Consider the following 16,445-nt stretch of genomic DNA (forward strand, 5'->3'; position numbering starts at 1 on the left):
AAGAGAAAATTATTCATGCAACTGCAGTATTTAAAACATAATAGCATCATTGTAATCCTGTTATCTCATGATCTGTGCAGAATTTTCTATTTTGGGGCTGTATTCCATTGCAAGTTTGATGGCTGTTTTTCCTCCAAAACTTTGGGCATCTAACACTCTTGTGGTTTATGCATATGCTGACACCATTTGCATTTGGCAGTTTTTCTGCTATAGAAGGCCAAGTACACAGGAATGTGAATCATTTATGCTTATGTGTTTAAATATTTAAATCTTGGAACTTTTCCCAAGCTATGGCATTAAAATGCTGGAGAGCAACAAAAACAGGAATCACAGAGACATTTGGTTTTGTGAATGTTAAATGTGGTTGCTGAATTCTTAAGGGCTTTGTTTTGACTAACTACTTCCTACAAGCAGGTTGGTGTCAGCTATTAGCCACACCAATTCAGTTTGTGAACCCATGTGTTTTCTGAATGTATTTCTAGATGTTGAAATCCAAAAAAATATCTCAAATATGACAAGTGCTACTCAGCAACCTTACGTTTTAACTTTCAGGAGTCTGAAAATGATGATGCCTTTACTTTGGATTTTGTAACAAACCACCCATGTAAAATGGATGTAATTCTGTTTAGGTATGGCGTTGCAGTCCAGGACTTCACGAGTAGTTGGAGGAGTGGCCTTGCTTTCTTAGCTGTCATAAAAGCCATAGATTGTACTTTGGTAGACATGAAGCATGCACTGGAGAAATCAGCACGAGAAAACCTGGAGGATGCTTTCAGCATAGCACAGAATAAACTGGGTGTCCCTCGGCTCCTCGAACCTGAAGGTAAACACGTCAGCTTTTTTGGGTAACACTCAGTCTACACTGAATTAATGAATATTGCCTTGTGATACATACCAAAAACCCAACAGTGATTAGGCTGCTGATGGGATCAGTGTGCTGAGCTTTTTGAGAAGAAAAATAAAAACGGTCAGTGGCTTGTAATTGTATGCTTCCAGTCATATTTGTAATTGTATGCTTCCAGTCATTTGTAAGCTCCTTGAGGTCAAGGATCATACTGTGGTTTTAGCTATGTACACTATGCCTATGTTTAGCTATGTTTATAGCTGGTCCTGGTTCCTGCTTAGATGCTTTGTGACATCTGCACTCATAGAGGGCATCAATTGTTGTGCTGAGGGGTGTCTCAGTGCATTAGCAGTGTTCTGTAACACCGAGGCTGCAGACTAAATGTCGCTCCAGGATGAGCGATACGAGGCTCCCATACCAGGTAAATGAAGACATACCCATTCAAATGCATCTGCATCTCCCAGTTTTCCCTTTGCCATGCATATATACACACAAGTATTTATACCTGTAAAGCTAAGTGTACATGTGTATATAAAATACATATAAATGGATTTCATGTCGTTCTTTTTACTGAACTCTATGAGACCGGCACTAGGCCTTGGTGTCATGATTGAAAGCACAATTGCACTTTCATCACCTGGTAGAAGACTGGGCCATCCTGCTAAAAATAAACCTCTATATTGTCACTCAACAGCAGCCAACTGTCTACTGACAACAGCATGAATGGCAGTATAAAAGTGAATGAAAAGAGAGCCCTGATCGGGGTTCAGTATGTGTTTGGAAATAGGAAGAAGTGAATGTGAATGGGATGTTGAGAACTCTGTCAAGTGCCATCAGCAGTGAAGAGCATGTCTCTTATCTGTCAGAAAAAAGAGAAGTGTTTGTAGCTGTTATTTCTGTGCCCATAATGGCAGGATAAATGTCTGACAATCTGTTCCTCTGCAAGAGCGTTTCAGAGCTGTGTGTGCTCAAGCCCCTCACGTCTGTCTCCACAGATATCATGGTGGAGTCCCCCGATGAACAGTCGATTGTGACATATGTGGCACAATTCCTGGAGCACTTCCCGGAGCTGGAAGGGGTATGTGTTTACTGCTGTGTCATGTCATTTCTTTAATTTGCCTTGGTGTATGTAATAAAGTCAGATTTATTTTCTAGGTTTCTTTTTAGCTATTTAAAATAAACAACAAACCTGGGTTTAATTTTTTTCACATTTTTGTTAAATCCAGTGAAATGGGCTTTCATTGGTGATTACTAAAATGCTTAAGGTAGAATTGTGCTTTTATACATTTACATCCAATTGTAACTCTCAGAGGTTAGAATTGGTTTCATAGGAATCTACTACTTTGCTATATTGGTTTTAAATAAGACTGAAATTTATTCCTTTATCTATAATGATTCATTGGACTTTGAATTTAATTTTTACTTCTATTCTCTCAAGTTTGAGGGCCATGATCAGTCTGAATTTAGCATGTATGAGACACAAGACCCCAAAAGCTGAATCTTGTCAATACAACAGTAAAAAGCACTCATTATAAGCATGACACAAACTGCAGGACTTTGATGCAAAAATAAAGAATTGAGGATTAACTAAGGGTTGACAGTGTCAAGAACTGGCAAAGGCCTTTTGAAAAAACAGGCATTTTCTCTCATTTCTTGACTGAAGGTTACAATTGGCATATATTTTGTATTTGATAAAATTGGTGGGCATTACTAAAGCAATTGGAATTAAAATTATTATATTAATCTAATAATTATTATTAGATTAGATGAGCAATAAGATTGGTTGACATTAAAACTTGTTGACATTTTTATGAGCAAAGTTAAAAACTATCTTTCTTTTAATAGAGCTGGTATTTCACAGTGGATTTATTTGAGCTGTTAGATTTATGTTATTCCCAGGGTTTGGGATTGTGTCAAAAAGCCAAGTCAGTTGTCTCCACAGGTGCAGCAAGGAGAGATAAATACATTAACAATTGAGGAGTAGGCTTGTCTGCATTCTGATCTTCCTGTACAACTGCCTTCTTGACATTGAGCTCTGTTCAAGGCACTTGACTTGCCAAATTAGTTTTCCTACTTTTAAAATAAGTGAGTTATTAATTGGCAATTCAGAAGGTAATGGACTGAAAGACTAAGTATTTATTCTTTCCATTGTGTCTGGGAAATGTAAAATGGTATCTGAGCTAGGATTTGTCTTCTAATGGTGTATCATCACTTACAGGAAGACTTTACAGATCCTGACAGGGAGCTTCCAATTGAGTCCACATATGTCCACATCAAAGACACACCGTCAGAGAAGGAGGGCAAAATCTTGATTTTAAGTGAAAATGAAGAAAACATGTATACTGTTAATCATGAGAGGAGTCATCCGGCTCCTCCAAAGGTCCATATTCATGATATCCCTGAGAGAATCCCATCAGAAACCATTTCTGAAAATTGTAATGGGAAACTGAGTCAAGTGTCAGGCGATTTACAGGAAGCATCTGAAGAGGAGCCTCAAAGGCCTACCTCACTGAAAATTACAGGACCTGTAATTGAATCCAATTCCTCTTGGGAGGTTCCAAATGATAAATTCACGTCAGGTGAAGAGAGCATCTCTGATGATCCACTGAAACAAAATGATGAGCTTTCTCCAGCTGTTCTGACAGATCAGAAAAATTCTGTCGACTCTTTTGAAGAATACTCTGAAGAATTAACTAAGGAAACCCCTACTGAATATGACAATGAAACCAAGAGCCTTTCAGCCAATACTTCTTCTTTGAGTCCAGTATCCTGGACTTCTGGTATACTTACAGATGATTCTATTAATAAAGTTGAAGACAGCAAACCCCAGTCTTCAATTATTTTACCAGAAGATTCATCAAAACAAGAAGATACACAGAAGTACATTCTCCACCTTCTAAATAAGGAACTAGAGACACTTCCACAAGATGAACATCCAAAGGAATCACCTGGCCTTGAGACAATAGAAACAAACACTTGTTCACTGAATGATTCTAATCTCAAAAGCCAAGAACTATCTACACAGCAGGAAACATCTGATGACTCTCTCTCAGATATACCTAAAACTCCAGAGGACCTGGACAGCTGTGATGAAGTTGAATCTGCAGCTGAAGTGGTATCCAGTTCTTCAAAAGTATCTGTCATACCCCATGATCTCTTTTATTATCCACATTATAATGTTCCCATATCAGCAGTTCTGAACGCTTACCTGGAGCCTTGTATCGAAGGTTATGATACAGGAAATGAAAAAGCTTCTTCTGAAACAGTAACAGATGTTTTACATGATGAGAACTTACCAGAACGGGACCACAAGGAAGATGCTCCAGAGCTAGACTTGGAGAATAAGCTACGTACCCCTCCATCAGAAACAGATACTGAGAACAGCGAGGAGGAAACTACAAAAACAAGCAGTCACGCGAATTCTTCGGATGAAAAAGAAGTGCCATTACTAGTAGATGAGTTAGAAATAGAAGAAGATGCCATTAAGGCCACCGACCATGAAGATTCCACTATTCCACAACATCCTGAGGTATTTTACTTTATTACCAGCATTTCTTTGTGTATATATGTGGACTTAGCAGATCCCAGTGGTTTTTATTTGCTTCCTTTTGCAATGTCTGGGGGAAATACTCAAAATGTACCTAGTTTCCTGTTCCATTACACTGTTTGCCACAGCCCCCTACTGGAATGAATGGAATTGCAGATCCCTGAGAAGATCTGACTGTAAAAGAGAAAATAAGTTCTAATACTAATGGTACTGCAAAAATGTGAATTTATATTATGTTTTAAAATAATTTGAGGCTTCTGTAATCCCTATGCATAAAAGATTACCTTAAAGTACAGAAAAATGTGCCTTTTTATTATGTTTTAAAATAGAGGTTTCTGTAAAATCCTTAGGCATAACAGATTATCAAACAGGGTATTTCTAATAATCTGCTATGAGATTAACAGAAATTAGTATTGCTTCTAAAGAAAGGATACAGGCAATGATAATTTTATCTCAATCCAAGTAAGTTTGCCTACAAAAACTTAGAAAAACAATTTGAGTAGGCTATGTTACATGGATGAAATGAAGGCTTCTCTGCACTGGAGGAGGAGAAAGAAATGGGTACTTTGGGGGTATTTGGTTTAGGCAGTTTGCTCCTGCATCTCTTGCAGATACCAGTTTGCAGATACCAGTTTGAAGTGCCTTACATGTTTTCCAGCACAGTAATTTTTGACAGCATTTTTCAGGAATGAATGTCCATTTAATGCTGCTCTACATGTTGCTTAGACATGTTGCTTGAACATGTTTTTGTCCTGACTCTAACTAAAGTAATGAAGTCAGTTTGCTGTTAACTTGAAGAACTAATTGGGGGTAGATTTTAAAAGGTCCAGTGGATTGCTTCAAAGAGCCATGTCATGACTTCTTAATAGAAAGATCTGACTTTCCAACTGTGTGTATGTATGCTGAACTGATGATTCCATGTATCACTAAAGATTTTCAAGAAATTAATTTATTTTTTATTTTCTTCAGTGAGACTTTAAGTCTCATACTATCTGCAATTGAGTGTCTAAGTAGGCTGCACCACTAAGATATTTAGAAGGGTGGGGAATCAGTCATGTTGTCTAAAGCAAAACATTTCCTCATTTCAACAGGCCATAGTAGAACATCTAAAAGATTTACCAATAGCCATAAAGACACCAGAAGAAAATAGTAATACAGACGAGGAAGAGAAAAATATGATTGAAGAAGATTTGCAGATCTCAGATGTTGCCATTACTAGTCTATCACAAGATGACCTGGAAGAAAATGCTGAATTCCAAGAATTTACCAGGTATTTCACATGAACTTTGTCTCAAATACACTTTACTGGTCTTTTGAAACTGCCCTGTCCATTGGATGTTTGTTGTAGTCTTGTTTTAGGAAGAAGTATTGGGATTCATTGGCTTTTTCCTGTGTTTCTCTTAAATATGTTGAGTGATTCATTGGGACTTGACTTGACTGTGGTACAAACTTTGCCACACAAAACCCAAGAGGAAGCCCAATGCATTTTGAACATGGAAGTGTTATTATTGCTTTCCTAACGGAGAGAGTATTTTTTAATGTAGATGAAATAGTCCGTGTGCATTGTGACACTTTGTGGAAGCATGACACTGACTGACTTCAGTAGATACTTTTTGGATATTTTTTTCTGGTTATGAACAAGTAAATGAGGTGTTGGAGAGAAAATAAGATGAAGAACTCATGGGTCAAGGTAAAGGCATTGTAATGAAAAGGCAAAGGCCATGTGTGGAAGAAAATTAGAAGAAGACTAAAAAAAATTGTATTTATTGTCTACTTCCCATCAGCATGGCAGTGTCCAGCCACTTCCTGGGAAGCAGAGTGTTGTAGTGGTTGCTTCAGAAGACAGATATGAGAACAAGTGTGTATGTGGGTCTCACTGCCCTTTGGTCAGTTTGGGTCAGCTCTCCTGGTTGGGTCCTCTCCAAGCCTCTTGCCCAGCCCCAGCCCAGTGCTCTAGGGAAATTTAACTGCAGCCCAGGCAGACCCTGTACAGAGACACTCAGCTAATTTTGCTTCATTTACTTCTGGTTTTTCTTATGTTCTAATTTATTCTTAGGTAATCTATTTTATGGGACATGAACTGTAATTTGTTGATGCTTATTACTGGAGCACTCTAATGAATTTGAGAGTTTGCTTAGAAAAACCCCTTGTCCCCTTCAAGCTTACTGTTCCCTGTCAGTCCAATTTTTTATATCAATGGCCATAAAACTTGGGTATACTCTCAGTTAAATGTCAGTGATGTCACAGGTGCAAAAATGCTCTCAGATACAATATTTTAGAAAAGATTCCTTTTTGAGAATATGAATTTTTTATTGTGGGTCAGATTTTCTCAAAGCCATTTTTATCATGTTGCTGATAAATTCCAGTCCATATTCTAATACATGCAGCAATGCATATTTGTGGTTTTGTGTAGCTTAAACCTGTCACATCCATTTGCAGTGTCTCTTTTAAACTTAACTTTATGAATTTAAAATCTTTGCTTTTACATACAGAAGCAGTGACAGTGATGCCAACTTTCATCTCCGAAAAAGGTTTTCTCGTAATGCTTCTGAGGAGGTAAGTGTGGACATTTATTTATTGCTGTTTCTCTGGTTCTCTCAAACTCCAGAAGTTCACATACTGTAAAAAGGCCTCTAACTGTATCAAAGTCTTGTGACTTCTAATAATTTTAGTGCTAAAACCAGGCATAGTTGCATAGTTTCAGAACTCTCCTAAAAACATACTAAACTTTAAGCAAATTCACAAAGGAGTACCTAATACTACAGTTAAATCTGTTGTAAATTTAAATCTTACTTCAAATATATACCTGTATAGCTGCAACATTTTGCTTGTTTGAAGCTGCTTTTGTTTGCTGCTCCAGTTTCTTTTAGTTTTTGCATTCTCTGTATAATGTTGATGCCCTGGTCTCAACACTGCAAAAATGGTGGGTGTCTCCTGAAAAGCAGTTTCTGCAAAACTGGGCTCTGGTTCTTTTCCTCACAGTACCAGTGTATTATATTATCAGTAGCAGCAACTAACCCTAAAAGAATTTTAGTTGTAATGTGAAACTGCATCCCTAATGACAGATGTGATTCACACTGGCTTCTTGAGAGCACACAATACAGCTGAGGTCTGGATTTTTATTTTTAAAGCTAAAAGGAAGGGACAGCATCAGCAATCTGGGCATGCTGAGCAAGGACAGGAATATGGCCTTTTTTCAACACAAAAATAAAATTCTGATCATCTTGGAGTTTTTAAAGAAATGCTGCCGCAAGTGTTCGGTGAAAGGGAGGTTTCACACAGATGCTTTAGTTTTGCAGTACTGTCAGAGCTACTAGAAATACATATGAACAAGGGGAATTTTATTCAACTAATGAAAGCAGTTGAAAGCAAAAAAATCTTATTTCACAACTTTTTTCCTTTTCTGTGTGTGCACCAGACTGCAGCGCTGGATCTGCTGTCGGAAAACATGTTTATAAGCACACTTTCATTTTATTTGAGGAAACATTAGATACAATTTGCACAAAATACAGTTACCACCTTTGTGAGATGCTGAGTTTGGTTGTCTGATCTGTTTGTGGTTTGTTTAAGGAAACCTATGGTGTAAACGAGCAGAAGATGACACATATGGATGAAAATCCATTAATCATTGGGTGAGTGTTTCTGATTCAGACTGACTTTTGCAAGGAAGCCATAACTCCTAGGTACTACTAGCAGTGATACAAAGGGAGCTGGAAATTAATTACAATGGTAGCAACTGTCTTCTGTAATGGCTCAGAGTCTGCATTTTGCATAGGTGTAAGACACAAAATTTCCTTATTGCTCAATCTGTCCCTTGACTGAAATGCCTTTGATTGACTTGAAAGATTCAGCTGTCTCAGCAAGACTCTGAGCATTTTCCCCACATGGTGGATATTTCAGGCTGGGAGAAGAGTGGGACAACTTCAAATATTAGCCCCTCTGGCAGTGATGACTCTTTCCAGGTTTGGAAGACTGTCAAAACAATGTTTAGTGAGATCAATGCCAGGGAAAGTCAATTTTTTCAGTGGAGGACCGGCCTCTGTTGGAGCATCTGTAGTTTTGGTAATTTGTATGTGTGTTTAGTTTAGACTTAGGGTGATTGGTCATGAACACATGTATCCCTTTGGTATTAGGGTCTAAATATCTTTAAGAAACAAGGATCACTTTAGGTTTTGCCTCTTAGCTGATACTGAATAGTACCTCCCACAACTTCTAGGTAAAATGGCTGTTATATTTAGATGCAGAAAACACACAAAATATTATCAGGATCCATTGGCCTTTCTCTCTCTCTGTTAAAAAAAATTACACAAATAGCTGTTACAGTTGTATCAGTTGAACAATTTGCAGATATTTTGTGTAATGCTCAGGTATATATCCAGTAGGAGGCCCCAAGCAGAAAAATGCCATTTTTCTCCAAAAGTAGATTAAAAACAGTTTACTGGAGTGTTTTTCTTGCAGTACTAGAAAATTATAAAATGACTGTGCCTTTTTAAAAAAGACCTTTCCTTGTCTTTGTGAGAGCTCAGTGGTGCTGGCAAAATCCATCAGCCTTTGCCCTTATGAACCACAGCTGGAAATTTTTGAAGTTGAAATTTTGGAGTTGTTCTGCAAACCCTCAACTGCTAGTTAGTTTCTTGGTTGGAAGCCTTGGGCTTTATCTGTTTAATATTCTAGTGCCTAGCATGAGGGGCTCTGAAAGTAGGTGATTTGGGGAAAGTATATCAAGTCATATCCAGTGTATAAGCAAAACTGTGGAAGTTTGAGATGTGTTGCCCAGTGTTATGTTTGCTGTTCTGAAAATAAAAGGGCATCTTCTTGACTGGTGGAAATCTCCTTGCATCAGAGGGCTGTGCTGTAATGGCACTTACTTTAAACTACCTGAGAATTTGTCTGAGTTTTCAGAAGATTGATTCTTACATTGTTGCCTCTGAAAGGAACACACTGCTAAAGCCCAGCATGCCCCTCCTAGTCTAGATGGGGCCCTCCAGGTGACTAGACTGAAAGGGTTCATTAAGCTGCTGTCCTTTAGACCACCCCCTGATCTTCACAGTAATTATTAACTGAAGGTTTCTTCTTCCTTTCCTTGCTTCTTACTGAATTCTCTCCTATTTTCAGGGAGAAAAAGGACTTGGAAGCAAGCGAGACTCCAGCACCAACTCATGAGATAACAATTTTTGAGCAGCCAGAGATATTCTACTTTGTAATTTTCTTTTGGGTGCTGATCTACTGCCTTTTACTCCTTCCACAGCTGCTTAGCAACAAAGTTTGATCTGTGTGAGGTGTGGAAAATAAAGGGATGGTGGCTGGATTGCTTTGTGTATCTGCATATGAATATGTTCCTTCAGGTGAAGCACAAACAGAAATCCAGAACCTGGTATTTGTGTTTATTATCAGGTTGTTCTCAATTCCGCTACTGTTGTGCTATGACAGTGTCAAAGCACGTTTTATATTATGGTAATTGTGTAAATATATATAAAAATGATCTGATTTAGTAGATGCGATTTTGTACATTTGTGCCTTGCTTTATAAGATGCTAAATAAAACCAGATAATTATCAGTAGAAGTATGAACAATTCAGAGCTCTAGTCTTCAAAAATTATTCTTCTGGCTTCACTTTCTTATGTAGGGCCTGACAGCTATGGAAGAGGGATGGTGATGACTTACCTTGGGGTCTGACCACCTGCAAGGGCAAGGCTAAAAATGCTTCTTCACATTTTCCATTTCAAAGAGTGGGGGGCAGAGCAGAGCTATAGGTAGTGAAACACACATCAGGAACTGATTACAGTTCCAGCAGCAAATCCAGTGGAGCAACAAAATCAGGTTGAGGGTTTATTGGGGTAGGAAAGTTAGAATTTTTAAGGATTTAAAGTAATTTTTATCCTGCACCTTTTTGTATGTTTGATTTGCAGGAAAAAATTGGGTATGAAGAAGTGTGAAGAACATACATGCTAGCTGCTTCTTAGTAGACTTTATATGGGAAATCTCAGGCCAGAAACTAAAGTTTTTTAAAAGTACCTCAGTGCTTCTGAGTCTGCTTTTGCTTCAATTTCTTTGCTGCTTTTACTAACAAATCACATAAAGATTTCTCTCTTTTGCATATACAAAAAGTAATAGGTAACCAGCTTTGCTGAGGCTACTGTTAAGGCACTAGGGTGTGGTAAAAGAATTAGAAATACCTTTCAAGTGTCTATTTAAATTGAGAAAGAAATGAGAGATGTAAAACTAAATACAGAAAAATGCTGACAACGAGTATTGACTTCCTAGTGGGACTAAAGAGATTCCTGTGGCTTATCCATGGGCACTGTTGAGCTACTTCTGCCTCTTGCAATTTTTGTCCACATCAATGATCACTTTAGGATATTTCATATAGGATTTTTGCCAGAGAAGGTGTAATCCATGCTTTGTAGACAAAAGAGAAGTCTTCAATTTCATAGCAGCAGCTTCTCTCCATGTGACTTTTAGTGAAGTCACTACTTCTCATTGGCACATTTTTAGTTTCATGGTGTGCTTTATGAGACTATACCACATTGCTGCTTCCATCTGAAAGTTCAGAAGGCTGACTGCAATATGCTTCCTAAAATGAAGGGGTTTAAACTTTTACTCTGAGTGGAAATTAAATAATGGCTGTAAGTTTTACATATTTTGTGGTAGCATAAGGTGTATCCTTGCCCTGGCTAAGTTTTCAGATGAACTAATTGCACCTGGGATCAAGATGCATCAAAATATTCAGCAATTTATTTGCAGGTATTTAAAAACTGTCTGTAATCATGTTACCTGCTGGGGCAATCCTAACCATTCATCACACTTCATTCTTCTTCATAAGCTTTTTGTCCCCCTGAGATTTTTCTCCTGAGCTGCAGTTAGAATTCAGTAGATGTAAGGAATGACAGAAGAGCTTAAACATTGAAGATAAAATTCTGAACACCTTTCAAATCTTTCTTATTCTGCCCTGCCACTGTTGATTAGAGCTGGATCACCCCATGAACCTAGAAATAAGATCTATTGTTCTTGAGGAAGAGATGAAAATGTCCCAAATTAATTTGGTTTAAATCAGCTTAAGTAAAAAAAAAAAAATATTTTCATCTTCTTCATGAAATCAGTCAAGATTTTGAGTCAGCTGATTTTGTGATCAATAAACCTGTTTGTGCTTGTTGTAGAAGACAGTGATACCTTCTTCCAAAAGAAAACCTATATAAGAATTTTTGAAGGTGCCTTCTGGAAGTAGACTAAAATAGAAAGTTGAAGGGTTAGTGCTTTCGCCTCTGAAAGAATAAAACTTAGTACAAGAAATATTTTATGCTTATCCTGAAAACCAGGGAATACCAGGCTGGGGTATGGCATCTATTTAATAGCTGCAAGCAGCAGTGTACTACACTACTTTGGAGCAACAAAATGTTGGCAGCTTTTCATTATGTTCCACTCTTCATAGGCTTCTTTGGTTTATGATAACATTTTCTGACCCTTTGTATCTTCTTCCATGTTTATTAATCTGCAGCAGAGGCTATTTGGAGTTGGATTGCAGTCTCTTTATAGGGCTTTACAGCTATCAAAGTTCAATCAAGTATGCTCCCCTCTTCTTTCCTTCCTCCTAAGAAAATGAATCAGGATGAGCTCTTTGGATGTCTAAGCTAAGCAACTGACATCCATGAAGAATGGGAAGGAGAACAGGAACGTGGTGATGCCAGAAATGTCATTACACAGTACTTTTGTCCAAGACGGAGAAAACCCAAGGTTTTCTTTGTTACTTGCCACTGATGAAGAGTGACTGATACATTGCAATGAGCAGTTTAAATGTCAAACAGCATCCCACAATTGTATTGGTCATCTCTGCCATTGTTTCAATTGAGGTACACTTTCCAGCCTGTCCCCTTGAGAGACAGAGATTGCTTCTTCCACCCAAAATAGAAGAAAAAAACCCAACTAAGTCATTCCACGATACTTGGAATTACATTGCTTTCAATTTTGGGGTTTGTTTTGTTGTGGGTGTGCTACAACAGAAGCAGTGTACCTTACCCAGCCATTCCATGGGTGAGAAGACCCAGGGTGAAGCACTAAGAGTGATTACACTGGTCAATTGTGCTTTAAAAATCTGAATTCTTTAAGAGTTTTGCTTTTACCTCGAACTGTAAAGACTGACATCTGTATAAGCAGCAGCTTCCCCCAGTTAAACTGACTTGTGAGCCTGCATCTCTTCTTCCACAGCACAAGATCCAATTCCTTAATGCAAGGGCCCTGTTCTGAAAACATGCTTGGTTTTGGGCTTTGTGGTCTACTCTGAGCTATTGCCTAAAAGCCTGATTATGAAAAGTTTATTATGGCAAAGCCTATTTTAACTTGCTGCCCAGAGGGCTGGCTGGTGATAGTGGAGGGTTTAAACCCTGGTGGGCAATCCATTGTCTGCCCATTTTCCAATAGGTATGTGCACTGTCTGAATACAGAAGTTTTTGCTGAACTTTTGCCTGGGTTGAAAAATGCTAAGCTTGAACTGACCACATATGGTATATTGATTTGGCAGCTGAATTCAGATACACAGAGGTACTGATCTGTTAAGACTCTTTTTCTAAAACCTGCTGTTTTTGAGCAAATGTGGGTAGCAGGGCATTGTGAAGTGTAAGTGTCAGGAAGTGCCTTGACGATCACTGGATAAAGGATGTTTGGTGTTCACAGAAGCAGCATTAAAGACTGAGTGGCAGCTGTAATAGGATGGTTCAATGTCATTGTAGTCATAACTGCAAAGTGTTTCATCATGATTTTATAGAAAGTGCAAGGAAAGATACATCATTAAAGACAGAGCCCCACTAAACATTTATGGGGCAGATGACTTAGAGTTGAAGAAGTGAGTTAAACAGTCACATAATCTACAAACTGACCAGAATATAGCTTTTGCCAAATTGTAGGAAATTATCAGTGCAAAGGCAGGGCAAACACAGACTACAGTAAAAATCGACAATCAATTTTCAATGCCATGAATATTTTTGAGAGATTGAGCTCTAAAATGTATTTTTATTGAGTTTCTAGATTGTAATGAATGTGTCTACAGAATTTTATGCAAAGCTTGAGAGTTCAGCTGTTTTAAAATGATTTTTTTATATAGCAGTGATTATTTTATCTATATATTTAATAGAATTGTAAAACCATTTTAAGAGTACCTGTAAAATTCTATGTATGTGATACGATTATTTATTAATTATGACTCATGAGAATGAACATTAAGCTATGCATTGGTTGTGTCATCCATTTGAAAACTGGAAACTGCAAACAGGAGAAGAGCTTTTAATGAACAGCAGATCTGAAAAGCAGGGGAAATTGAATACATTTGTGTGATTCTTAAAGCTGCATAGCAATATGTCATTTTGTGATGTTAAACTTTCAGCTAAAGTTGCAAAATATACTGAGTGATTGAGCTACTTTCTTCCATTAAAACTTCCTGAGGCTGAAATTTCTACATGTTGATATTTGGCGCCTAAACACACTTAAATCCCGTACATTTTCTGGACACTCCCAGTTTACTCCTGTTCAGTATCACTGTAACTTCTTTATTCAAGTAGTGCTCCACTGACTTTAAAAGGGTACCATGCTGTACCCAGTGGGGGTTTTTAGGGTTCTCTGCACTAATCCTCAAAGAATTTGAGCTTTAGGAGATTCACTTGGCCAGTGTGTGTGGTATCACATTCAGCCATCTAACACAATAATAATTATAATTGTGCATTATCACTTATGCTAGCTTTAAATACTTGGGAGTCCCTTCTTGCCAAGCACAAACGTGAATGCATCCAGAGATGTGTTCAGTTCCTCTACTTCTGTGGAAGTCAGTGCAACACATCTGTGTGCTAAGCACACACTACAAGATCTGGCCCTGAGGGCACTTAAATCAACATCAGCCGCACAGGCCAGGAAGTCGCTGAAGCCTGTGCAATGCCCATGCAAATCCAAGGTACTCCAACCATACACCACTCACTTCAGTTACCTCCATGTTACACAGAGCGTTTGTTTGCCTAAATTCTGCAGAATCAACCCTCCAAAGAGAGCGAGTTAACATCCACTTCTGTCTTCAATTAAGAGAACAGCAGCAGGGAACAAATAACTGGAAAGGAAGGGTGAGGTTTCAGGCTGGGGTGTGGCCCTGGAAGTTCCCAAACTGCTACAGCTGAAAGCTCATACCCTGACAATAGGTTGCCTGCTGTTTCCATTGAGCTAATGGGTAGCAGATCTGAATGGAGGTAAAAACCACAAAATCCTTTGTATTTCTGCATTGTGCAGGTTTTTGTCAAGTAAATAACTTCCCCTGGAACACCACTGATAACACTAATTTACAGCTGCCCCAATTTACCATTGTTCCCATTCCAGGTTTGTATACAAAAACTGGACACACAGTGTGGCTTGTCCTCTCCCATTGCAGCCCAAGATCCTGAAGCCATTCATGCAGGAGGATGGGATACATGTGCATTCAATGATATGGAAAAGTCATGGTCTCTGTGGAGTAGCTCGCTTGCTCTGTCCATTGCTTCACACAACTCCAGAGCTCACAAAGGGTGAAAAATTAATCCTTATTTTTTCAAGTGCCATAGTCATTTCAGGGTTATCTTAACTGAAATTGTGGAACATCAAAGTATTTCTTTCCTCCACTAAAGACATGGAAAACCTCCTCCCACTTTAGTGGCACTTTTGACAATTCCTTTCCAAGCAGCTGCTACTGCTGATACTGGAAAATGAGACCCATGCTATTTCTCTCCATAGTGGGGGGAAATGTCTTAAGTTTGTGTCTCTGGAACATAAAACTGGCCCCTGAGTGATTAGTATTTTCTTTTTTTTTAATTTCTTTTTCTTCATGAAAAGGTTAGAAGGACCAATAAAAATTATTTTACCTTAGTAAGAAATACTATGAGCTACTATTCCAAGAAAGGCTAGTTCCTGGTCATCACTGCTGTGTTAAGACCAGGTAATGTCTTATTCCCCAGTTTCCTTAATTTCATTGGGCCTTCCTGGAATCTCTTTGATTCACATAATAGATTTGCTGTGTCCAAGGACGAGTTTGTACAGGGGAGTCCTTAGTCCTTGGCCATTATTAAGACTGTAACAGAAAATCACTCTTGTTTATTTCAAAATGAGTAGTCTGATGTGAATCAAGTAACTTTCAATGTATATGCTGCTGAGTTCTTGAGAGAAACAATGGAGTCACATTTTAATGCCAAATAAGTTACACAAGTCAAATAAGTATTTTTACTGTAATGAAAAATTCAATTTGTACTTTTGTCTTGAACAAAACATTTTAGTAGGCATACCACCTTTTGCTATTGTATACTGCTGTGTAAAAAGCTGAATAAACTGTTTTACCTTTCTTGTTAAAGTTCTCTAGTTTAAACTGTAAAGTGCTAGATGGTTAAAGAGTTAACGAGGGACTGCATCCTAAATAAATAATTTGTAAGTAAGGAATGTAATATTTAAAATACATGTTTCTCTTTGGCAAGTGAAATGAGGAATGATGATTTTTTTAAAAATGAGAACAAATGCTGGGAGGATTTGAGTGGTGTCCAGATATACTGAAGGAAATGCATTTTCATGTACTATCAAATACATTTCTTCTGAATACTTTCTGTCAGGGGCTTGTATTGGATGTTTGCACTAGTTGATCAAAGCTAATTTTTGTGAGAAAGAACTAAATTCTTCTGTATAGCTGGTAAACAAAATGTTTCTAGAAACTGTTATGCTGTTATAAGAATAGTATTTACTAGTGAGTAGCTCCAATTTATTTTACAGAATCTCCAATTTTGAAATAAATGGACAGGCTTCCTGTATCTAATCTGTTACCTGTGGGTTTGTCTTGTTGATTCTAATTGTTCAATTTATTAATAGCTATATATTGTATCTATTACAAATATTATTTTAATCTATTATACATTTTCAAGTCCAGAAACTAAATGCATGTTCTAGCAGAAAAGACCTCAGTTAAGACTGCAAATTCATAAAGTGCATTGTTTCCCACTTGCCCAAAAAGCGACTTTTCATTTTGGAGGAAAAATCTAAACTTTTTTCTGGTCAACAAACAAATGGATT

At 37.8% G+C, this 16,445-nt stretch overlaps 1 protein-coding gene across 2 annotated transcripts in view; it reads left to right on the forward strand.

Moving 5' to 3' along the window:
* The window catches only part of CLMN (calmin), a 76,334-nt gene extending 60,136 nt beyond the window's left edge, over positions 1-16,198 (forward strand). The window contains exons 7-13 of one of the 2 annotated variants that reach the window (XM_063160029.1): positions 630-823; positions 1,840-1,922; positions 3,063-4,373; positions 5,483-5,661; positions 6,887-6,947; positions 7,962-8,023; positions 9,507-16,198. In XM_063160029.1, coding sequence (XP_063016099.1) covers positions 630-823; positions 1,840-1,922; positions 3,063-4,373; positions 5,483-5,661; positions 6,887-6,947; positions 7,962-8,023; positions 9,507-9,660 — 2,044 coding nt within the window. In that variant the 3' untranslated portion in view covers positions 9,661-16,198. Of the gene's footprint in view, positions 1-629; positions 824-1,839; positions 1,923-3,062; positions 4,374-5,482; positions 5,662-6,883; positions 6,948-7,961; positions 8,024-9,506 lie in introns of both variants that reach the window. The other variant, XM_063160027.1, reaches the window with a different exon arrangement.
* Positions 16,199-16,445: the final 247 nt, after the last annotated feature.

This window comes from Melospiza melodia, chromosome 6, assembly GCF_035770615.1.
Source record: "Melospiza melodia melodia isolate bMelMel2 chromosome 6, bMelMel2.pri, whole genome shotgun sequence".
NCBI lineage: Eukaryota > Metazoa > Chordata > Aves > Passeriformes > Passerellidae > Melospiza > Melospiza melodia.